The following is a 26110-nucleotide window of genomic DNA, read 5'->3' as shown; positions in this document are numbered from 1 at the left end:
GTGTCCCTGCTACTCCAAGGCTGCCCCTTAGGAAGACTAACTGGCCCCATAATTACAGTTTTCTTTGCAGAAAGTGATTACTACAGCTTGCTATTTTCTCTGTTCAGGATTTAAATGCTGTAGGAACGAGGGGTTTTCATTAACCTTGTATATATAGCTTTCTGTTTCTTCTATATTTTGCATCCTTGTTTTAAAAGCAAAAAGCCCTAACACAAATTTTGAAAACCAACATGGTAATGGAATTTCAAGTTTTTCACCAAATTTCTTGTCTATACAGCAGCTATGGATAAATGTAAATAAGACCTACTGGAAGTGAGGGTGCTCATCCCAGTGGAGTTTTTCTGTAACAGATGGCAGGAAGAGAGAAAAGTGGTTATGGAACTCAGAATCCTCTAACATGTGCCTGAAAACACTGGAATTCTCCTGCTGAGCAACGTGGAGGCTGACCAGCTATCATACAAGTAACCTCTACTGACCCAATTCACCTGGACTCTCAGTTGAACTGCCAGGAGGTCACCACCAGAGTGAGTCACCTCATCCGTCCCCCACTGGCTTCCTGGGCATTCTTACACTGAGACTATCAGGGATTTTACCATGAAAGACGCACACCCGTGGTGTCTCTACCTGTCTCTCAGCCCTTAAGTAAACACGTCAGTAGAGTTCACATGAGGTTTTACATTCTCCTCTCCCACCTCCAGTGGATGGGGCAAAATAGCTTTCCCTCCAAAGAATAACTATCTAAAATACTTCCAAAGACATTATTATTCTAATGTAACACAATAATGACTTTTAATACCTTTTGGAAAACTCTGACCTTTGCATATCCAGAGTCACTGCCCAGTGGAGTGCAATGGTCCATCAGGCGCTGGGAAACCTTCTTCTCTGTGCTTAGGCAGGGAGGTGGGCTCTTCCCAGGAGCCTGTCCTTAGGGGGTTTCTCTGCTCCATCTGGGAAGTTCATATCCACCCAAAAGATAAACTGGATCTGTTTTCTTTTCTTTTGTTGTTCGAACTCTAGAACATAACTGAATATTAAGCAATCTCTGTCAATGAGGAACTTCCCAATCCAGCACTACGGCTAAAGTCTGTACCCACATTAAGCAGAACAAAAGTATGGTTCGTGCAGGCCATGAGACTGACTCCAGCCAAATCCATTTTCAGTGCAGAGCAGGAACATTCACTGGTTTTGAATTTCCTTACCCTTGACATTTAACGAAACAGGCTCCAAAGAGAGGACTCTGCCTCTTCTGTTAAGCCTTTTATTAGGTGCAGTCAGCTTCCCAATTACACAGCTGTTTTTAATACATGACTTTAAAACTTACTGTGGAAAGGAAAAACCTTGGCATCTAGGAATTGCCCAAAGATGACCAGTTTTCATTCTAACCAGCCCCAGTCTTGCCCACCATGGGGCATCATCAAGCCAAAATGGACAGAGATGATGTCATTCCTTTTCTTATGCTCCCAACATCTATATGCTATTCCCAAACTAAAATGGTCTGCTCAAAGCATGTATACTAATTAGCCAGGACAGGAGACATCATGAATAAACCTCTTTTGTTTTTCTCTAGGGGCCCTAGGTTCAAGTTTTTAACCATTAAATGATCTGTTCTTGTTGATCTACTTCATTTAACCTGCCCAACCATGGCCAATGGCTTTCAATAGCTAACTGAGTCATCATTGTGTATCTGCATGAAACTGACTTCCAATCCCATACAGTTTCATTGAAGACCCATTCAATATCTTGGAAAGCGTTCTTGTCTCCAGACAGATTGTTGGATGAAACTTTCTTCCTCCTTTTGCCAGGGGGCTACACAGGTGGTCTTATTTTTAAAAAAAGATAGCATGACTACAAGCATACTCATATAGAAACACGGGCATTAGGAATGTGCAGAGAAAATTGAGTTTTCTTTTTTCTCTATAAAGATTCCAAGGTGGAGATGGTCAAGTACCACAAAGTCTTTCCTTTTAAAACAATCCAGAAGGCAAAACCCAGGAAGGCCCTTCAAGGTAATAAACATAAATGCTCCCTGTAACTGCTTCCTGGTTTGGCCAGACAGCCCTGGACAGTTACTTTTCCCCACCTCCAACATACATACACCTTCCCTACCGAAGCTCTTTTCAACCATGTGCATGTGACCTCAGCCCCAATCTTCCCCTCAACCCCATCACATGTCCATTTCAGATCTGAAATGCAAAGTCATCCATCACTTAAAAAGAATACACACACACACACACACACACACACCCTACTCACTCTCATGTCAGATATACAAGGTAGATGCATACATATACACCCATATTATATGTATGCTTATGGACATTACATTGTTTCTTTTTCCCAAATTTAAAAAAGAAAAGATCTGTGTTTTCAGATAATGAATTTTTATTGAGTATCTACTACACAAAATCTTGCTAAATACTATGGGACTCAAGACATACGAAATCGTAATTCATCCTGCCCTTCCTTTTAGGCTGTGAACAAACATTCAAAGCAAACATTCAAAGAAACAAGAGATCTCCCTATACACATAATAGCAACAGACTAAATATCTGTTGGTGGTGGTGATGAGGGCCAGACATTGTGTGGGCTGGGAGAAACATGCACAAGGTGGTGGTGGTGGGGGGGGGGGGTTACTTCAGAAGACAGGATAATCACACCTGACATAATCAGTTTACTTTGATCATTACCATATATAGTTTAGAACACTCTTGACCTTTATAAAACTCTGCTTTAATGGAATAACTAATTTTTGAGTAAAATATAGCAGAGATGAATAGATTATGGCAGCCTTAAAAAATCTCCTTATTAATGTCATCTAAATTTTAAAAGTTATGGGTGAGGGCCCCTAGCCAAGGATCCTGCCTCTGCCTGGGTGCTGAACCAAGACTCACTGGTGATCCATGCTGTTCCAGTACTGTTTGGGATGGCTGTGCTTCTCACGGCTCCAAATCCACCAACCACTTCTCTCCGAAGCAGTGGGGACTGGAACTCAGGCTAGGGCTCTTCAGATGTTAACAGACTGCTTTTTGGTAATGTCTCTATTTTAGGTAAAGGTATAACTTATTTCGGCTCCCACCCACTGATGGGTAGGTATGGTTGTGGGGAGCAGTGTGTGAAGGAGCCCAAGGCCATGTCTGTGCTCAGATATGCTATGCTTGGTTAATACTGCTTGTCCTGGGGGTGGACTGGATGAGAGATGCTCAAAGGCTGTGTACCTGCCACTGCTGATTCAACAGAAACAACAGAGGCTTTGGAGTGAGGGCCACACCTTCAAATCTGGGCTTCTGGCACTCTATGTGACCCGGGGCAAGTCATTTTGCCTCTCTACAACTCAGCTCCTCTTCTATAAATGGAAATAATGTCTATTTCACAGGGTTGATATAAAGTACTGGCTCTCAAAGTGTGGTCTCCAGACCACCAGCAGCAGCATCACCTGGGAACTTGTTAGAAAGACAAATTCTCAGGCCCCACCCCAGATCCTGAATCAGGAACTCTGGGGATGACGCCCAAGATTGTGAATTCTGGTTCTGATGCACACTAAAGTTTGGAACCCCTGTTATCAAGAGTCGTATGAGTCCTTAAGTTATAAGTCCTAGAGTAACTTATTTTAAGGACAGAAGTCATGTTTTTCATCTGCTACAAAGTGACCAGCAAAGCACCAGGCTTAACCACGGGTGCTCAATTCTAACCCCCTTGGTAAGTCATCTGGGAGACTTCCTCCCCAAGGAGAGGAAAGAAGATGGGCTCATGCTTCTGTAGCCAGTGCCAACAATGATTATTCTCAGGGAAGAGAGACACTTATGCCTATACACCATGCTAAAGCAGGAAGGATTACAGCGGGTAGATCCAGCCCACAGAGGGCTTGCCTTTGTTAAATCTCCTCCAAAGAACCGCCATTCCTTCAGTCCCAAAGGTCTCCAGTTTAACACAGTTTCACTTGCTCCACAGTGCAGGCTTTGAGAATAGGTAGGTGGTCTACTGACATGCCTGTGCAATAATCACACGGTGCCTCCCTCCCTTCCACCACCTCCTACTCCAACGAGGATCACCACACAGAGAGTCCCGTTCGCCTCACAGATATAAACAACGAGGCCGTGATTTCCACTGCCACACAGGCCATTGCGCGTAGGCCAACATATGCACAAAGACAAATAAACTGCTAATTGTTAGGGAAGTACAAATTAGAACCACAATGAAATACCTTTTCATACCTGCTAGGATGGCTTTTACCAAAAACAAAAAACCAGAGAAGGTGAGTGCTGGCGAGGATGTGGAGAAATTGGAGCCCTTGTGCACTCTTGGTGGGAATGTACAATGGTGCAGGGGCTGTGGAAAACATGTGGTGGTTCCTCAAAAATTTAAACATAGAATTACCATATGATCCAGCAAGTCCACTCCCAGGGACTCAAACAGGTATTTGTAGACCCGTGTTCCTAGCAGCATTATTCACAATAGTCAAAGGTGGAAACAACCCAAATGCCCATTTATGAAGAATAAACAGAATGCAGTATAGGCACACAATGGAATCTTATTCACTCTTCAATAGGAATGCAATTTTGACATGTGCTACAACATGAATGAAACTTGGACACATTATGGTAAGTGAAATAAGCCAGACACAAAAGGGCAAATATTGTATGATTCCGCTTACATGAGGCACCTAGAGGAGTCAAATTCACAGACAAAGTAGAGTAGCAGTTACTGTGGGCCTGGGGGAGGAAGGAATGGGAAGTTATTTTTGAATGGATGTAGACTTTTCAATTAGGGGAGATGAAGTTCTTGAGATGGATGGTGGTGATGGCTGCAAAACAGTGTGGATGTACTTAATGCCAATGAAAAATGGTTAAAATGGTAAATTTTATGTTATATATTTTTTGCCACAATAAAAAGAGAGTCGTTAACCACCCTCATCCCACCACCATCACCAAAGGAAAAAGACACCACAATGGCAACCTTGTAGTCTTAAGTCTCAAAGTAAATGTCTTGAACAAAAAGGACTCCCAAACATCTCCATGTTTGAAATCTAAAATGATAATGACAGCTACACCTTTTCAAGACGGTGTTCCCAATTTACTTCAGCTTGCCAAGCTCTAAGCATATCTGATGTGAAAAAGAGACACTCAGCTGAAAACGGAGATTTGGCTGTGGCTCTCCAGTGTGTTCGCTCGGTAGCTTCAAAATCCCCATCCTTCTTCCTGTTAATGAAGGTTTGCTTCGACCTTTCCATTAGCCCACAAACTACTATTAAAAAAGCCATTTATCAGATTAACACTGAGTACTGCAAAAGTCATCTGCAAGCAGCGTGCACTTTTCCACGTAGGGGTTGCCATGCCAACAGCTGCTCCATGTTCATTGTACAGAAGTATCAATTTCAACAAAGTCCCGCTTCATAGTTCTGAGGACCGATTCAGTCTTGTTGTCCCTCCTCACTTCCGAGATGTGCCCACATGGCAAAGACCCCACCAAAATCAGGTAAATGGCCGAGAAAAAGAGCAATGACAAAATTAACCAGCTGCATGTCTACATACTGAAAACGCTGTAAGGCAGGCAATATAGTTATTTCCTCTATCTCTGACCCCCATCCTAATTCCTCAGGAGTACAGTCAGGGAATCTGATGTAATAACCATTTTGCCAGTAATTCTAGAAATGGGAGTCCAGAGGGAATAAACTGAAGGAGAAACCAGAATTACACAAATTTGTTGTAATAGATTATTTGCCCAGAGAGCAGACAACTATAAACGAAATGGGGTAAGATACTTGGATTTTATTGGTGCTAATTTTGATTGCAATTTTTTTTTTAAATAATGCCTGAGAGGTTTTAAATAAATGTGTTTCAAATGACTAGCATTATCACATTTCAGAAGGTTTAGATTTGGAAGAAAAGTCTGAAACAGAAAGCTCTAGGAAACAATTTGTCTTTGACTCAAGAGTAAATCTAACAAGCAATTTCCAACCACGAGTAATGAACCCCAGTCTCACGCTAAAACTCCTGATGAAATCAGAGAAATAGCCAAACCAGTTTAAAGTCATTCAAAGAAAATAAGCAAATGCTGTAGACACCAGGCCCCTAAATGAACAGGAGCCATTTTTATGTCAAAGTGGACTAAACCTATGTCACACTTCCAGCCACCGTCAGCAAAGGAAGAAAAATAGCTCACCATAACCCTTAAAAACACATAGCTTTCAGGGATGGGACAGAAACATTGTATTGATACCATTTATACCAGCTAATTAAAAAAAAAATCTTCTCACCGTGACATACCCAAATGATACTTTACACACATTAAAGTTTTCAGTATCAGGAACACACTATTGTGTGAAGAAGAAAGGGCGCCTTTTACAAGATATGGATTGTATCACAAAATTTCAGAAGGGCAATAACCAATTAAAATTTTAAATGGGGCTTATTTGAAATCTCGGGCACAGGAACACCACTGAAGAAAAACTTGTCCTCTCAGCTAGTGGCTCCTTGCTCAAAGCAGATACATGGGCCACACTGGGAGATCATCTTATCCAAAGTGAGACCAAGCCCAGTCCTGACAGCCCTATGGCCTCAGCCTTCTCTATGCAATCATGTGTATTATTCTAAGCCTAGAGAAAAGCTTACATGGGTGGGGGAGGGGGAGGGAAGCACCTTTTAATTTGTAGTTATTTCTGGGATACCAGAACTAATACACTGGTCGGGAACATGGAAGAGATGCTGCTTTTCAGGTTTGAGAATAATGTTTGGGCTGGTTATAGCTTGTTTCCTGAGCCCAGACACGTTAATGAACAGGGGTTGCATTATGATACATCTGTAAGTGGGACGTAATACAGCTACTTATTAAATCTACGTACCATGATAGCTAAGAGATAACTCTGATATATTGCTATATAGAAAGTGCAGTTTTCACAAGATGCAATAGTATTCTATAATTACGTATCTATATTTAATATAAAGAAGTATGAGCAAGAAAATGTTAACAGTGTTATCTCTGGGTGGTAAAATTTTGCTGATTTTTAATCCTGAGGACCTCGCATATTATGACTTTTTATAAGAAAATGCATACTTTTTATAATAAAAAAAGTAGCTACTTTAAAAATAATCTTACAGGAGAGACAATTTATAGGGACTGCTGTGTGTGTGTGTGTACATGAACATTCTTGCACAGTCTCCCCAACTCCCCTTATGCTATCATCTCTCACCAGCCAATATGGGGAGCACTATCCCTCCTGCCTTCGACTCACAGGGCCCAGGGCACTCCTGGGTGATGTTTACACATCCCCATCCTCCCTCCATATCCTGCTCTCCATCCAGCAGCGTCATTGAGCTGCCCCTTGCGCTGGGGGCAGCCATTCAAGAAGCAAGGAAATATTATGCAAGCGCACAGGAAGTCAGAGGAGACAGGATTCTGGGCAGGCCTGGCAAGGAGTCTGTGTGAACTCCAGTGAACATGCGGACTTTGCTCAGTGGTGCTGAAGCCAGCGGAGAGCCTTCCCAGGGCGGCAAGGGAGAGCCGTCCACCTCAGGTCTCTGGCCAGTGGGCCGCCATCCAGAACTTGATGTACCTGATTAAAGGCAGATAAACCCACATCCCAATATTTCTACTTTTTTGGCCCAAGTTCAAGGTGACTCCCCAACACTCACGCACAGTGACTCACCTCTGTCCCACAGCGTGCTCCCCTCCCCCCCCCCCAGTACAACATGATTCCATTCAGTAATGTTTGAGCCTGTTCCTCTCAAGGCCACCAGCTTCCTGACTCGGGCCTCCTGCTCACTGCCTCAGATCAATACTTTCAGGTGGCTTGTGTCCCTCATCTCATGGCAATATCAAGCCTGAGCACCCCAGTTATGTTCATTTACACACACACACACACACACAAACACACACATGCACATATACCTATTCCTGTATATACGGGGGTCGTGGCAGTAATAACACCCTCTCTTGGAGCAGTTTCTATTTTCTCAGCTCAGGCAGAGATAATAGCAGCCATGTAACAGACGTGGAATCTGAGGCTCCGAGGGAGTCCATGACCGACTGCAGCATGGTGGTGGCAGTTGGGAGCCGGTCTCTTAGTTAAGGGTGCTCTCACTCACCCCAGCAGCCCACCCCCTGCTTCTCTGGCATTAGGAGATGAGCCACTGCCCCTCCTGATAACACACGGCTGTTCCCTCTGTAGAAACCACTGGGCAGTGCACATTGTGTCACAGCTCACCCCTTCCTACTTAAGGGAGGTCCTGCTGCTACTGTGGAAGTGGATCCAGCCCTTCTCTCTGGCATCACGCCATGCCCAACAGCGACTGCCAAGTCTCTGCCCCTGTCCACTTGAACCTCCTCTCGGGCGGGGAGCAGTTCAGGGAAATTGGAGAGGCTTCCTCCAGGCACCCACTGATCACCTTTAACGCCCATCCTCCTTCCCTAAGGAAGCACCTGGAAACAAGGCTCCACTTGGACTGCACTTCACAATGGAATTAGAACCCTAAAAGGCATCTTTGTGTCTGGTTGCCCCCTACTGGCCCATTTTAAAGGTGGAGACACTGAGGCCCAGAGGTCACTCGGCCAGTTAGCATGCCTCTTTCCTCTTCACCAGACCACAGAAATTCCACTAGCTACCCAAACAGGACCTTTCCCAAGCAGAGGGGGACAAGATGTGAGTGATGGGATAGACAGACCCAGGCAGAAATGCGGCTGTGGTCCTAGGACTCCCACTCCCCTTTGTCTCTGTCAGGAGCAGGCAATGGTATTCCAACATGCAAAACCAGCCACATAGGGAACGACACCAACCCAGTCACTGCCCCTGGCCTGACAATTGCCAATTGTGGTAAGGAGCAACACTGGAAGTCTCCTGGGACTCTGTTGTATATTTCCAGACGCCACCAACACACAATGGCCGCTACTCCTCCGGTGTAAACATTGCCAAATAGGGCAAACAATAACATCATCACAACACAAAATCAGTAAAAAGAGGCTGGGCCTGGGGGTTTGTTAACACGGGCTCCAACATTTTTTGTGATCACATTTTTATGCCACATGAGAATGACAACTACTTTATATCATGAGCTTTGGGGGAAAAAATTAAGCACCAAATGAATGTAAGAAACAAAAGTGCAGAATTGAGGACAAAGACCCAGCAATCCTAGCTTAATTATTTCACTTAGCAATTATTTAAGAAGCATCTAATATGTGCCTGGCACTTTCCCAAATGCTAAGGATATGATGTTGAGCAAGTCAGCACAGTCCCTGTGCTCCAGGATATTAAAACTAGAGGAGAACAACAGGTAACAGGCAGACAAAAAAAAAATAATAATAATAATAATAATAATCACAGCATGTGGAAGTATTGTTAAAAAAAAATAGAACAGGGACAGAGGGATGGAAATTAACTGAGGGAGGTCAGGAAAGGCTTCCCAAGGAGGTGATACTTAAGCTGAGACCTCAGACCTAAGTCAGCTGGCTGGCCTGGGCACGGGGCTGCAGGAAGGGCAGGTTCAGGCACAAGAGATATCAGGAATGCTGCAGATCTGAGGCCAAGTATCATGGTCACTGTGTGGCAGAGCCAGGGTCCTCCCACCCAAAGCCTCTTCCCACTTCTAGTAACACCCAGAGGCCCAGGTATCATCTAGGCAGTGTATGTCCCCCCATATCTGGATCTTCCAGTAAGTTGCCTGACCTTTATTTTAAAGACCTTGGACCAGGCACTCTGTCCCTTCAAGAGCCCACAATTAGGTCTTGCTTGTAAGATGCAAAGCATCAGGTGGGTCCTGAGCAGATGTGATGTGGATACTGCCCTTTAGATCATGAGATCTGGGGGTGCCAAGTCAAAGGGAAATTCCCACTCATAACAGGATGGTAGCCAGCATGGATGCTCTGTCTCCACAGGTGAGGGGACACAGGCCAGGCATGGAAAGGGACACGTCCCAAGTCACACCATTGTTCAGGAGTCCTGGAAGGTTTCTTGGTCTCTTGGTGTTATCAGATTTCCTCACGTCTCAGAGTATGGGAAAAATATAACTCATGCCCTGAAATCACTATTGGCAGGAGCCCATAATCCTGAAAAGCATCTTCTTTTAGATTCTCCTGAGACTCCCTTCCAACTGCAGTCAACAGGTAACCATGTTACCAGTTATTAGTTACCAAAAGGTAACGATGTGCTGAATAATTACACTGCTGTGCTTGTTAGTAATGATGCCTTAACGTCTGCACTTTATACTTTCAAAGATCTTTGTAGGGAGATAATGGCTGCAGAAATGATTTTTAAATGATTTTAAAAGAAATACTTTTAACATAAGTGGTTTTATTGAAACTCTAGCTCATTTCAACCTCATGACAGCACTCATGGAAAGCAGTTAGTGTGTCTAATCCCCATCTAGGAGTGAGAAACATTCAGAGAGGTTAAATTACTGGTTTTCGATCACACAAGCCAGAAAGGAATCTAGAACAGTCTTTCAGATTCCTTGAGACTGTCGAGAGCTCCCCTGACCTGCACGTGGAGGCAAGTCCTGCTAGGGACACAAAACAAATGAAGGTGGCCCTGGAGCATTTACAATCTGTTTGGCAACCCAATGGCTAAGAAATATGGAATTCTTGGGACACCTGGGTGGCTCAGTCAGTTAAGGGTCCGACTCTTGGTTTTGGCTCAGGTCGGGTCGTGATCTAATGAACTGTAAGATAGAGTCCCACATTGGGCTCTGCACTGACAGCTTGGAGCCTGCTTGGATTCTCTCTCTTTCTCTCTCTCTGCCACTCCCCTGACTCTCTCCAAACAAACACTTAAAAAAAAAAAAAAAAAAAGAAATATGGAACTCTTGTGGTCATTCCCTGACGCTAATTTTGGAGGCAAAGAAACTCAAGTGGGTGAAAGTTTGTCCCTTTCCAAAATAAACATGTACCCTGCTGTGGCCCAGAAGATCTAACTCAAGGAGAATTACAGCTGTCGTCATAACCCTTATAAAATCTGAATCCATACAAGGAGATACAGGTGGCCCAGAATCACAAGGCTTATGCTAATCTATGGAAATAGTTTCAAAGGTGCTCGAATGAATGGCTTGGAAAAGACGGGATCAACGTTCATAGTGAGCTCAGACTCCTTTCTGCCAGCATTCTCTGGTCACTAGGCTTTCCCAAGGCCCGAAGTTGGCCAGAGGCTGTGGTGACCCCACCATCACCAAGAGTGCCCGGGTCCCCTGTCCTCACTGACCTAGGTGGGGAGAACAGTTTGCCAGGAGTTCTGCAGAGGCAACATTGAAATTTTTCAAAAGGAATTTTTACTTTGGAAAGGAAGGGAAAAGAGAAAAAACACAAAGGAATGGACACGCTATGTTCACAGGTTTTAGACCCCAGTGGTGTAGTCACAAATTATCTTGGTTAGGACACCTTCTTTTCCTTCCAAAGGCCTACCTGGAGCTGAGGTTAAGTAGACGCCAAACTCAAGCTTCTAGCCCTAGCCAGATTCAAGTAAACACCACTTTCCGGCCAACGGGGGTTCTTAGGATGCCCCAAAGGCAACTTCCTGGGGACTGCCCATGGCCCCAGACAACCCTATATCTGGGCTGCACAGGGCTCTGCAGCTGTCTGTCACCTGCAGTCCCAGATGAGGAAGCCTCCTTCCACCTGCCTCCAGAGGCCCTTCCCTGGGTTCAGGCCCAAGGTTCAGCAGCCTGCACAGAGTAGGTACGGACATGATTACTGAGCACACCGCTGAATAAAGCTATTATGCCAGCGCTGGGTAGCAGTTTCCCAGTTTGACAACCATTTATTGATTACTGAAGGGATAGAAAAGGAATAAGAGATGAAGACATGCGGTTGTCATGATGAGATTAAATCCCAAGCCAAGAGCATTCAGGAGCTACAGGCTCCCTCAAGGTGCCATTGGGCAGCATGCGCTGAGGTGACTCTGCTGGTCCTTGGTGTGGGATCCTCTCCAGTGATTTGGGATCTCTGGTCAAAGCTCTGCTCACGAGTGTCCAACCATGACCTCTAGTGCTTCTAAATACCTCCAGGGGAAAGGTTACACCTGCTGGGGGAGCGCAAAAATTTCAGCCACCCTACCCACCAGGTGACTCCAGAAAGATAATGCCTTTTCTTTCTCTTCTGGCAGCATCTGCCCAAGAACATCAGAGCTCAGGCTTTAGGGAGTGGTGTAGGCACACAACAGGAAAGGCAGAGGTCAAGGAACTGCTTGGCTGCAGTTCTCTGCACAAGAAATGCTATTAATGGGTAGAGACTGGCAAGAGGGCTGGTCTGACTTGGATTTGGTGGTCTCTCTTCCTATAAGTAGTGGTGTGTTGAAGGGACTTTACAATAATCAGACTCAAAGCCCTAGAATCTGGAATGAGAAAGAGCAAGAAGGGACAGAGTAAGAGACTTGATCAAATTGAAGGGGACAAAGACTTTACCACCAAAAACGAGAACACAGGGTAAGGGTCATTGCACCCTCCCTCAGAGCCTGAAGGAAACTATTGTAGCATATGGTAAGCTGACCCCTTTCAGCTCCCGTTTTGTACAACGGGAGGTATTTATGCCCCTGAGTGATGGTATAGTTCTATACTATATATATTTATATATATGTTCCAGTGTGATTTGGATACACTGGCAAATGACCGATTTCCTAAGCAATATGGGGGGACTTTTCAGTCTTGGAAGTCATTCCTATGGAGAACAACCACAGCCTCATCCAGCCATCTTGCCATGTTCACACAAGAGCCAGGCTCCTGGTTGGAAGATAAAAGAGGTGCCCTGAGCAGCTCTCTCATGTCCCACTAATTCTCAGGAGAGACATGGGCTGCTCCTGTGGCCCCAAGGCAGTCCAACGATTCTATCACAAGATAACTCAGGACAGACTGTTCCCAAACTTCTCTATACCGGCCCAGGCCTGGTCCTCACCTCCTGTCCGTTAACAGTGCTCTGGATTCAGCTGTGCAAGGAGCCAGCTCACCAGCCCTGACATGCACACCTTGTTTATTCCTGCCTCCTCGCTTAACTTAAGCTGTTCACTCCAGCTGGAATGTCCCATACCCACATGCCTACCCAAGTTCTACCCAATGTTCAAGACCCAGATCTTAAGGCTCCTCTGTTAAATGGTCCTCTAATAAATGCTAACCATCTCCCTTCCTAACTATTCGCAACACACAAGACCTATTTACCCTTATTCACACTCATTTAATTACTACCAATATTCCACTGTTCGGTCAGTCTTTTATCTGAGCTAGTTTCAACTACCAAACAAGATTGTAAATCTTAAAAAGGGGCCTAGGGTTCCCATCAACATAACCATCTTGCAACGTTTTAAACAATTTTAGGGATTCTTTAACACCAACACTAGACTGTAATTCCCCTGAGTGCAGGTCCATCTAATGGACCTCACTGCATGGCATGCCACCTGAATGTGGTAGGTGACCATAAATGTTTACACACAGACCTCACCACATGCATGGTGGGTGACCAAGGAGAATGGGAAAGTTGATCTGAGCAAAGGTTTCTCCCTGTGTCTCCAACCCTCTGTAACTAAGCACCCAAAATTCCGGTCACAGAATTACTGAGTCTACAAAGAACTACTGGGCACCCAAATGTGGGCCTCTGTTCTGGGTGCTATGGGAAGAAAGAGAAAGGTGACTGCCCCTTGCTCCCCATGGCCCTTTACCCCAAGCACCACCCCACAGACTGGGCACCAGATCCCTCCCCAAATCCCTTTAGTTGGGGAAGGAAGAGGACAGAGGGGAAGGGACCTGCCTCCTCCTCAGGCACCTGGGAGGGCCCTGCCTCCATTAGCTTCACCCTTTCCTAAGGGCTCTCTCCCCGCCACATTTTTAAAAATCAAACCTGAGTAAAACCACAAGTGTAATGCAAAAAAAAAAAGAAAGAAAAAGAAAAAAGAAAAAGATGATTGGTCCCTGCTCATGAAGGCCTTACCACCTACATGTTTTCAGAGACAGACACACACAAGGACACGCACACTCAAAAGCAAGGTGTGAAAGCCTCATACAAATAAAATACAGACGGAAAACCATATAAATACAGGGGTAACCAATGTGCTGCTGATCGGGGAAGGTACCTCAGGGGAGGTGATTCTTCTGAACTGAGAGTTGTGTTCCCTTCTGCACACACTTCCCCATCTGGTCTTTTAAACACTGACACTAAGCTGGAGTACTTTATTGTTTGGCTCGCACTTGCCTTGGTGTATTGGGTGCTCCTGAAGTGTTGACATAGTTCTAGCCTGAGGTTTGCATTTGATGATCAGGTATCAACAAGACCTGCATGTGGTTCCCCCAAGTTTTTCTTTTCCTTTTTCGTTCTTTTTAAAGGAAAATGAGTCCAGGGCTCAAATCTACATGACTGAGAAAAGGAAGGCCCAAGAGGAGGGCTTTCCAAGTGACCCAAGGGACAACAACCAAGCAATTCTATGATTTTTGAAAGTTAAGTGTGATTTTAGGGACTCAAATATGGAAAATATTACAGAACACAGCAGAAAATTTAGACACCCTGGCCCTTAAGCAACACACAATCTAGTTGGAAAGACGAGAACACATGAAATGTCATTAGATAACAAGGAAACAGAATCAGGCAGCCTCTTTAGTAAACATAAGGAAGAACTACAGTGCGGTGGAGGGGGGTGCAGTACGAGCATGGGAATTACTACAGCAGGCTTTGCTGGAGCCGGAGAACTTGGGCTTGCACTAGGAAAGTGGCCGATATTTGAGTGGAAAGAGCATCCAAGATAGCAGTACTAGGGTGAGGGAATCTAGGTGGGAAGGAGCCTGTGACATGAGGTAAACAAGTCACTAGGGCACAGGGAGGTGGAGGTCTGCATAGCTGGAGCTCAGAAGGCATGTTAGGTGATGGATGGTGGTTGGGGGGAGAGAGCTGGGATGGGGTCCCTTCCACTGCCGTGTAGGCTGCCCTTGGGAAGGAAATTAGGCCAAGGATCCATGTCTTCTTTCAGACTACGCAAGCCAATCCTTCGAGATCTTTAGGAGAAACAGTCCAATCCTCGACAAAAGAAACCCTTTTCCCACCCAGTCAGATAGCAGGTAAATGCATGGGGCACCAACTTCCATGGAACACCATAAGACGCCAGAGAGTGGGGCCCCACAGTGGACTACAATTTCCTGACTTCTTGACCACCCCAAAGGGCCTCGCCTAATGGGAGGGGCACATCAGCTGAGCCAGGACATGCTCAGTACAGGCAAGGAAGCCAAAAAACCAAGAAGGGCCTGGTTCCCATGCCCCACCCACCATTAATTCCCCTAAGTCCCTGGTTTAGAATAAAAGACAGACTCCTGCCGCACAGTGATATGGTTACATTTATAGAAGCGCCTGTCCCTGGCAAAATGTGACCTTCATACTTTTCTTATCTTAATATCTGGGTAAACATTTGTTGTGCAAGCACACAAATAAAGGTTCTAAAGGTGAAATGTGGTGTGTCTGGCAACACCATGCTGCTCCAAACCGAGGCACCAGAAAGCCCTTTTGGCTCTGCAGAGGACTTCTCTCTCCCTTTACCCTGGGCACCAAAATTAGCTTCATCAACCTTAGCCAGTGCTGGAGTGAAAGCTGCCATTCTAAAATAGGATCTGAGGACTCTTGGAAACATGGGAGAGAAATACAAGGGTACAGTGGTTTACAGACACTGAAGAGAAAAATTGCAGTGAAGTGCTCTTTAAACCAAGTGTGTAGGAAATGAGCATTATCGGGATTTACTCCGGAATCTTTATTAGGTGGATGATATTCTTCTTACTCCCTGAAATCCCCACATGGCATATTTTATAAATCCTGATTTACTCCATTATGCACGACTGCTTTCATTCAGAAAAATATTGTAGAGATCACGTTCATAAAATAGTATTTACCGAATGACCTGTGCTTGAACTAAAAAATTTTTCTTTGCAAAGTCATTTTATTTCTAGAATAATCTGCAAAAACATCTGGTGTCCCATTTCCCCATATATTTGATCATCCAGAATTGATTTTTTAAAATTTGTTTTAAAGTTCCTAGGGATGGATCCTCAAACAGCCCCTCATGAGCATAATTTTGTTGTTTCCATGTGGAATCCGTGAACAGAGCCAAGCAACTGATTTTTTTGTGTGTGCTTAAAGCCACTCTTTCCTGCAACTGTGTATGACGTATTTTTCCAGGACAATCTTTCTCAATACTCCAAAGTGCTTCAGCAACAGGAAGTCGTAAAGGTAGGAAGGAGGCCTGTAAATATTTGCTATAATTACTCATTAGTAATGAGAACAGTTACCACTTAAATTTGAGTCACCCCTTTTGTGCTCTTGACTCTTTATTACCTTATAGCAGGAGCCTTAGGGGTCTAGCCTCACCAAGGGCACCTGGACCCAGTGGTAGATTTCACTGCAGACAGAGTGGTTTGCTCCTGTTAGCAGCTCAATTTCCCAAGTACAAAGTTAGGATAATGTTTTGCCCTTCCTTCCCCTTGCCCCCAACCCAGGGGCAGTCAGGACCAATATACAACGTGGTTACAATATGAAAAAAAATTTTTTTTGAAAATTTTGTATCACAAGTAAAATACGGTATTTGTTAATACAACATCAAGACACAGAGAAAGAGTACTGCGTGGCTAGACAATACAGCACAGTGACTTAAATGATTACCACCAAAAATAACCATATACTTTGACGTATTTTAAAGGATTTATAAAATGCTTCTGAACAGTCTCAGATAGAACCCATGGATCTCTTATGCATAGCAAACCACTGACTCTCCACAAGAGAAAGGAGCCTCAGACTGAAAATAAGACCGAGAGAGTCAACTAAAGTTGTCACAGAGTTGACAAGCTCCTACAGAAACTATAATTTTGGCTGCACCCCCAGCAGTTGCAGGAAGCGAACCTGGGGATGGGGACTACCCTCCAGTAGCAGCAGCATGAGTATAGCACAGTGGAGTCATTTTCCCACTCATGTGTTTTCTTACACAGCCTAACCCAATAAAATCACTAATCTGCCAAGATTCCTAGAACCTCTCAGGTTTGACTTTTTTTTTTTTTTTAATCAGAGGGTGCCATGGAAAGGGAAGTCACCAGAGGAATATAAGAAGAGAGTTCTAACAATCCATTTCACGGCTTTGTAGAATTGGAAAAATGCCCGATGGGTGTGTGGCAGATCAATACACATTTTTTTTTAATTTTTTTTTAACGTTTATTTATTTTTGAGACAGAGAGAGACACAGCATGAACGGGGGAGGAGCAGAGAGAGAGGGAGACACAGAGTCAGAAGCAAACTCCAGGCTCCGAGCCATCAGCCCAGAGCCCGACGCGGGGCTCGAACTCGTGGACCACGAGATCGTGACCTGAGCCGAAGTCGGACGCTCAACCAACTGAGCCACCCAGGCGCCCCTCAATACACATTTTTAACAGGGTCCTTTTCCTTACTCATGAACCACCCTTTCTGAAATACCTTCCCATGTGAGAAAAGAAACTGCTTCTCAGAGTCATTATCTTGCACAGAAGTTACTTGTAACTTTAAAACTGAAGAATTTTCCCAAATTAAGGGGGAAATGTGTGCCTCCTGGGAACACGTGAAGCCTCTGGTGGCCATGCCACGTAATCAGTGTTGCTGATGAACAAGTGGCCCCTGGGAAGGGCCCAAGGCAGTCAAACAAACCAGTATTTCTAGAGAAACTAGAAAAAAAGAAAAAGGCCACCTAGAAATAGATGACGTTCTGACCCATTCTGCACCTGCCTCCTTGGCTCCGGAGATCTCAAAGGGCCCCACCGCTCTTCCTGACTCCATACTTGCAGACCAGTCTGTGGCTTTCAATACCAGACAACTGGCAACAAATTACACCCAGACTCTGCTTGAAAATCATAGATGCTGTGAGTAGCACACACCCACGCATGACCTACCACACATACGGTGATGTGCAACTGCCAGTAGGATTTGCTTCTCTCTGTGTGATGGTATGTGTTGGTACACTTATAGTTTACAGCATGACGAAAACTCAAGAAACCCGTCTAGGCCCACAGTGCAGAAGCCAATGGTGTGACAGCTGCGAAAAAGCTCAGGGCTCCTCAGAGAAAGGGCTCTAGAAAAACGCAATGTATTATTATTGCAACGGTCATAGCTATTCTTTATTCCCCCCATCCATTCTTTCCTTCCTGTCCTCGCAGTTTCAAAAGATCAAAAGAGCCAAAGGAAGTCTTGTGCATCTTGATTTGGAGATGGTTCTTCAGAAGCCACAGAGGAAAACTTCTAACAGGTTCTTCTGCACAATGGGGTCTGAAGGCTAAAGTAATTATTGAAGTCTTGCCACCAGTTAAGGGTGGGAGGTGGAAAGCTTTGAACTTGTTGGGGGCAGTAGAGAACCACCTCCTATCAGAGCTGAGGAAAACGCAAGAAAAGTAAGAATTTCCAGGACTTCCACGTCTACCCTTCAGATCTTCAATCCCTGTCTGTGTATGAGGTTCAATCCAGCGATGAGTCACAAAAAAGTAATTGTAATAATTATAAATACAGCAGCAAAAGCAGTTATCATCTAGAGAGTACTTACCACGTATCAGGCATGGTATTAGATAGCTTAGAAAAGGTAAGGGGGAATGGAGCCCCAGTTCAGAATATAGACTCTGGAGATTATCTGCCCAGTTCAAATCCCACTCCCACCGATGTGACCTCTGGCAATCACCTTCCTACACTTCAGCTTTCCCATCGGTGAAATGGGGATAATAACAGGGCTTATTTAACGGGGTTGTTCGGAGGATTAAAAGAGTTAATCCATGTAAAGTTCTGAGAACAGAGCCTGCCCTAATAAGACTAAAATGTTCAGGTTTTATGGTTTTGTCCTACTGCATATATGATTTCTATTAAGGACACACATTCTTACTACATAAAAGGACCTACAAATAACTGTTTGAGGATGATGGAAAATGTGAGGACACATTTTCACGGGTGTTTTAAGAAGCATTAAGAAAATGAATCACACCAGAGCTAACCCTGTGACGCACACTCAGCTCCCCTTCCTTCTATCACCAAAAGCAGACATGTAGCTGGATACACAGGACAGCCAGGTACAGGTAAGGTTAAGGTGCACCACAAAATCTCTACTAGATTACACATACCAAAGCCCTCTCCTATTTGCAACCGGGGAGAGACACTGGCAGTAAATGTAGGAACTGTCTGGGACCTGAACAGAAAGATCCTGAAATGGAAGGCAGTCACCGAATCAGACACTGAAGAACAAGGGCTTGCCTTTTTCAGATCCTAGAACCTTTTAAAGGCTATTGAGAGCTGAACAGACTTTCATCCTGGGGGGGGGGGGGAAGGCATATATACATAGTATCTTGCACCCAATTTCAGAAGCTCATAGAACATCCCCTGAACCCTACTCACAAAGTCCATGTTAAGAAGTTCCCTCTCTCTCAAGGAGCACCTGGGTGGCTCAGTCGGTTAGGAGCCTGACTTCAGCTCAGGTCATGATCTCTCGGTTTGTGGGTTCGAGCCCCACATCGGGCTCTGTGCTGACAGCTCAGAGCCTGGAGCCTGCTTTGGATTCTGTGTCTCCCTCTCTCTGTTCCTCCCCCACTTGTGCTCTGTGTCTCTGTCTCTCAGAAATAAACATTAAAAAAAAAAAAAAAAAAGAAGCTCCCTCTGTCTTCTTGGCCTTCTTGAAGTCACAGCTGTCTACACTGTTATCCTCAGAGGGAGAGGGACCACAACCTCTATCCCCATCACTCCCAGAGCCCTGCTAGAGACCCCTTCCCATGCCCCTCACCCCAAAGTTCTTAAGAACAGCAAACACACATCTTAGGGGCCTTTCTGTCCATAGTATGGAAGTGTACAACAGGAAATACTCCTGAATCCTCCATTTTGTCTTTACTCTCATTACCCCCAACATGGACTACCCCCGTTTGACCCTACCAGAGTCAGTCGCCATGCTGGTGATCAGCGTCTGCCTGTACGATTCCAGGAAAAACCATGAACCAACTCTCCCACCCACAAACCCACACAATGCCTTTCAATAACTGCGTGCTTATGTGTATGGTTATGAGCTTTTCTTTAGCTTCAAAAGATTTGATCTCAACCAAAAAGTTACATGTAAGCTGCTACCTAACTATATTTTTAGGTAAACCTCCTTATGTGTCCTCCTCCCCCCACCAATCAAACTAAACAACTTGAAGGACCATATCCCCTATTTCTTAGTCTCTTGTTTAGCATTTTCTCCAGGTACAGGTGTCCAACACTCGTTTGTTGTCTTAGGGATTTACATCATGGTGTGAACAGCAGAGCCGGTTTCCATCAGGAGAGATGACATCATGGTCCGGGGGGGGGGGGGGAGGGCTCTGGTGAGCCAACATTGGTAACTTCACAATATTGGCAAACACCCGACCAGGTGAACTATCAGTGATGAACTATCAGTGATGGGCAGTACTGAAAGCAAAAGGGAAGATTCATTAGGCTAAAATGAAAAGGAAAAGTCATGTTGGTAGGAGACAGAACTGGGGAAAAGACAATAAAAGCAAATAGGACTGGATAGGTTTCTTAAAAAGTGAAAAAGCCTAAATCTTGAGACAAGTAATGATGGCAAGTATTTTCAAATGTATGGGGCTAAAATCCTGGAGCACTAAGCATTATCTAATTGGTTCCTTCTTTCTGTAAACATTTTATAGAATAAATTCCTACAAAGTTGAGGATCACCCTACACAGGCACACACGTGTGCACACACACACATGTGTACACACAGACTGACTGATTTACATTCCAAGTGAATTAAACACTTTAGTACTACCAACTCCATACAGGAATCAATCTAGTAGCTGCTTGAATGTGTCTCCTGACAGGGGGCTCACTACTTCACAATGCAATCTGCCCTACTGTGGAACAGTCCTTGCACTGGTTTTGTTTAATGAGGTCCACATATAAGTAAATTTTCTTCTAAGTGAAATAAAGGGAGAGCACTAAAACAACTGAATTCATACTTCCTCAAGTTTATAGACAATGGAACCAGGCTTCCTATTTTGCAAAAAGCAAACAGAACTGCTCCTGCTGCAGCTTGGAGTCTCTTATAATTATCTAGAAGAACAAATCTCCTTTCTACAAGGTTCAGTGATTTGGCGGGGGTGGGGGAGAGGGCACTGTAATCCCTTGGAAATCATCCTCACTGTTTAGAGGCATTTCAGGGCAGGGGATACTATTTGGTCAACAATAGGAAAATACATCATTAATGAAAGTAATGAACCAGGGCTCTGATTCTTACCAGCACTAACTTTCCTTGTGACTGGAAAAGTCACTTAACCTCTCTGGGCCTCAGTACTAGATGATTTCCATGACCCCTCATAAAATGATCGTTAAGCCCCTCTTCAGCGACACTGAAAAAAACCTGAGCCACAGCATTCTTTTTGAACTTTGTGAAAGCTGTATGAATTAAATTTTAAATGCCTGAACCTAATGTGTTAAACCAACTCCGTATCATCTCTGCATGGTCATGCAGTGGACAGAGATAATCAAATGATAAAGAAAGATTTATAGGAAATATACTTAAATTGAGAAAAAGTGCCTAGCAATAATATCCCCATCAGAATTGGGAAAAGATGGGCTTTGCGTTTATTTTAGCAGAGGAACAACTAACTCCAGCCGGCAGGGGGATGGGGAGGTAGTTTGAAAACTTCTGGTCCAGATGTCTCCAACTCCGTTCCACTACTGGCCCTGCACTAAGTGACCTATGCATTCCTGAAAGGTGCTCTGAGCTGGGTCTGGCTTTGGGGTAGACTTTGCTCCCTGATTATCCAAAGATCTCATTTACATTTACCTGAACCACTCTCCAAATCCCCACATCGCTAAGGATTTCCAAACTCTTCTCTCCCAGGGAAGGGACTCAGGAATGGTTTTATCAGGAGGTGAGACACTTTCTAGCTCTTCAGAGAATCAGGAATCTTAACTAATGAGACCCCCACTTGCTCAAAATAGACTGATACAGAAAGGGGAGTGCAGTACCCTTACCAAACTTCGGCTTCTGACCTCTGAAATCAATGGGAATGCCCACTACCACCCAAAAAGCGCACTTTGATACCCATTCTGGAGGCCAGCCAGCCAACCTTTAGAAAGCAAACTCTTTGCTATTAAACATTAACATATCCATGGAGGCATAAACGTTTTTGGAACAAAATAATCCCGCCCACTTCTTGAAGGGCTGTTGTTAGAAGGAACATTGCAAAAGTTCTGTGCCTCTTGAATTTGGGGTAAGAAATGGTTCTGTTGAACCAGAAGATTACAAAATCTTAAGAACCCATGTGCAGAATCATCATCCTGAGAGCCCCCTGGGCAGGCATCACTTGTGAGGCACGTATGGAAAGCTAAGAACAGACACTTAGATGTAACTAAGACAGTATCTTTGAATGTATTGGTTCACATGCTTTAATTACACCTTGGTCCCGCAAGGAGCCTGCAGCGAACAAACAGAGCCGGGCAGGAAAAGTAAATATATCTCAAAACAACCCAACAGGAATTGGACAAGCCCTCGTGGGGCTCTGGAAGGTGAGCGGCATGCTGTGTATGCTGCCAGTCTGGGACGCAAAAATCAAAGCAAGCCACAGAGGGCAGACACACTGGGCTCGGTCACCAGCTCTGCTCCTCAGCCCCAAGGGGGCCTTCAAGGCGACTTCGCACGCGATCCCCACAGCAGTTCTCACACCGGCCGCCGTTCAGGAGAGTTAATTGGAGTCTGTTTATCCACTTTCTTTCCTTCTCCTATTCCAGCTCTCTCCATCTCTAACCAAGGAGGTAATACGGCCAGGCGTATCGAAGTAATTATTTCCCCTACTCCCAAGTTTCTTGCAATTATTAAAATACATAACACAAGGACCCAGGCGCTGAGCCGCGGGGAGAAACTGACACTTCACACATCTGTCAAGATTACCATCAGGCCCCACCTCCGCGATTGCGACCTTCCCCGATAGGCATCACAGTTGTAAAATGTACCTACCATAAGTTCCCTCGCCGGCTCCGGAGCCCAGAGCGCGCTCATAAGAGCGGACTACAACCTCGTTTTTTGGTTGTTCAGTCGTTAGCAATTGGCATCATGACGATGCAGGCTATGTTGGTTTTACAAAATACGTCTTAAGAGATCTTAAGGTCTCTTGCTTTGCCGCCGTCAAAAGACACAGGACCCCAGAGAAGCTGCGAGGCCCTGGGGACCCAGCGCGGCCGGGCCCACGCTCCCTCACCCGTGGCAGGCCGAGGGGGCGCCACAGTGACGCGGGAGGGGGAGCCAGGCTCAGTCCCCTCCCCCGGCGATCCGGGAGCGCCGGCCCGGGCGCCCTGCCAGAACGCGCGCTATTCGCTCCCGGTTATCAAATCCTTATCGGTGCCCCGAGGTGGGAACCGCCGCTTGACCGAAAGATGCACTGTTTCTGGCGCAGGTCCCACAGTGGAAGTCAGAACAAGAGCAAATCAATCCCGGAACTGAGCTCTCCCGGGCCTCGGTTCGGGGTCAGTCACCCCCTCCCTTCGCGGCTCCGTTCCCCCATCTCCGCACCACCGCCCCGCAGCCCTGCAGCTTATCTGACCCGGCTCTGGCCACAAGTTCTATTCAGTTCCCCCGAAACCCAGCCCCGCCAAGCCGCCGCCGAGCGCAGGGCTGAAAGCGCCAGCCCACCGGGCAGCCCCAGAGGAGGAGACCCTGAGCAGTTGGGGTCTAGGCGGCCGGCCTCGTTCCATTGCTGGAGGCGAGGCCGTGCCCACGCCGTGCGGCCGCGCCGCGCGCTCCCACCCCCGCCCGGAGAGGGCCGGGCGGGGAGCGGCTGGGAGGGGGCGGGAAAGCAGTGAGAGTTGGCCGGAGTTGCCTCTCACCCAGAGCCGAGAAGCTAACGAGGGCAGACGCGCAGATCGTGGCTGCCCTTCTCTGTCCTCTTGAGGGAGAGACACCAGGACCTGCCGGGGTTACCCGGTGTCGCCATTCCCTCCTCGCACACCAACACACCTGCCCCCCGCGAAGCAACCTGGCCCACCACCCACTCCCCTCCGGAGTCAAGGTGCGGGACCAGTAAGGGCGTTTCTCCAGGCTTCAATAAGGTCTGTAAACCCAGAGTTGGGGGGGCCCTTTGCTGCGTACTGGCCCTTCCGCGGGGGCGCGTCCCAGAGCCGCGCTCCGCTTCCGGCCCCTGGCTAGTTTGGGGCGCAGTACGAAAATAGCTCACTTGCAAGAACCCGAGGGGTCCGAAGGAAAAGAAGACGAGTGGATGGTGCCTCACATGCAAGACCTGAGAAGGTCGAAAGTTGACCTAAGTCGAGTCAACCCAGAAACATTTCAACATGCTGGCCACATGAGTTCGGTGCGGGGGCTGGAGCGGCAGCGATCTGGGAAGGTTCTGCGCCCCAGAGCCCCTCCGACCTCCAGGGCCATCTCCCTGGGCCTCCTGGCTTCGTCGCGCGCTCAGATTCATGATTCCTTCGGATCACAGAACCCTCCCCTGCGAAGCCGCAGCCCCGAGTCCGCGTCCAGGGACGGGGCACCTGCTCTCCCTCTCAAACCCCTCCAAACCGATCCTCGGGCCTCAAAGACCTCTCCGCACTTCTCTCCTAGCCGCTCTTGGTCGTGCCGACCCCGCGCAGCCTGGCCATCCCGCTCCAACCAGGTCCCTCGCCGGCTTGGACGCCTGCTTACCTTTTCTTCTCCTTGTCAGTTGTCATTGCGGCCGTGGTGCTCTGAGACGCCGGACACCTGGGCTCCGTGGCCGGTGGGGATTGCAGGCGCCGCCTTCGCTGTGGCCCTCGCCAACTCCTCGCGGCCGGGGCCGGTGTTAAAGGTCCCAGGTGCTCACAGGTCCCGGGCGCCCCGCACGGTCAGGTGGAAGTTTGCGGGAGGCTGGGTAGGTGCGGGGGAGGAGGGTGGAGAAAGGTGACTGGGAGGAACCTGCACAGGGAGGCGGGGTCGGGAAAAGGAGTGGGAGGAGGCTGTCAAATCCAAAAAGAGGGGAGAGAGAGCGGGACCGAAGTTCCTTTTTCCCACGAAGAAGAGTCACTTTTCTGGGTTTTCAAAAAAAAAAAAAAAGAAAAGAAAAGAAAAGAGAGAAGAAAAAGTGGCTGCAACGATGGGAGTTGGAAGAGTCCAGGGCCCGGCAGGCGCGTACGCGGAGATGACCGTACAGTCTCAGGACACTGCCGAGGATTGTACAGCCTCCTCAGGCCAGAGCTGTGTTGGGTGCAGGGACTGTGTCGCGGACCGCTCTCGAATGTCCGGCTCCCGCGGCCGCCCGCCCACTTTAAAAACTCCTACGGCCGCGCGGGGGAGGGCGCTGGGGGCGCGGACGCGGGCGCAGGGGGGGCGGGGGCGGGCGTGCGCCGGCAGGCCCCGCCCCCGCCCACCCCGCCCGCGCAGCGCCGCGCGCCCGGGCAGCCCACTGCGTCCCGGCCAATGGGGAGGCGCGGCCGCAGCCTCTGCCCTGACCCCGGCCCGCCCCCTGCCCCCGCGCTCCCGGCCCCGCCGCGGCCCGCCCGCCCCGCCTCCTCCCTTCGCAGTTCCAGAAGTTGTTTATGAGGTCGCGGGGTGGCGGGTGGCAAGGTGGGACTCCGCACCGGGCAGGCGCAGCTTAAGTGGGGCTAACCGGCAGTGAGAAGTCGGTCTCCGGGAGTGCTGCGAGCACCGGGAGTGCCCCTTTGCACCGGTGTCCTTCCACCTCCGCCATACCTTTGGGTCTAGGGCAGGACCGCGAGTTCAGAGGGTCCCGCGCTCTGCCGGGCCTCGCAGAGCCCCTCCTAAGTGCTGCGCTCCTGCTTCCCTCGCCCTGCTGCCTGGTCCCCTGGCCCGATGGGGATAATTCGAGGGCCCAGCAGCCGCTCTCCGAGCCTAGGCGATGCACTTTTTCGGCCGAACGCAGCTGACTTTGCCGTCTGGAAGAAGAGGCGGGGAGACCACCTGCAGCTGTTGGGTCTGGGGGAAACAGTTCGGTGAGGCAGAGCTAGGGCTTCGCCTGCTCTTCCGTTCCGACTGATACACCGGTTTGCTTGCGGGGCTGTGTTGGACCCTGTGACCTTGATAAGCATGCGGGAAAGGAGGGTCCTCGCTTTGAGCTGTCTGGCCTGCCTGCCATACCCTACTCTCAACACCTGGCCACCACAGCGTGGGCCTGCGCCACTTCAGAATTGGCCAAGGCAGTCTGGCTTCCCAGTGTAATTTTC

At 47.2% G+C, this 26110-nt stretch overlaps 1 protein-coding gene across 1 annotated transcript in view; it reads right to left on the bottom strand.

The window, feature by feature from the left end:
- Positions 1-25153, bottom strand: part of EPAS1 (endothelial PAS domain protein 1) — an 82903-nt gene extending 57750 nt beyond the window's left edge. The window contains exon 1 of the mRNA XM_047069026.1: positions 24597-25153. Within this exon, the coding sequence (XP_046924982.1) occupies positions 24597-24622 (26 nt within the window). The 5' untranslated portion in view covers positions 24623-25153. The remainder of the gene's footprint in view (positions 1-24596) is intronic.
- Between the last annotated feature and the right edge of the window lie 957 nt (positions 25154-26110).

This window comes from Lynx rufus, unplaced genomic scaffold (assembly GCF_022079265.1).
Source record: "Lynx rufus isolate CCGP_SWC_20201006 ecotype Redwood Valley unplaced genomic scaffold, mLynRuf1.p SCAF_8, whole genome shotgun sequence".
In the NCBI taxonomy this organism is placed as follows: domain Eukaryota; kingdom Metazoa; phylum Chordata; class Mammalia; order Carnivora; family Felidae; genus Lynx; species Lynx rufus.
This window is presented reverse-complemented; position numbering and strand designations above follow the sequence as displayed.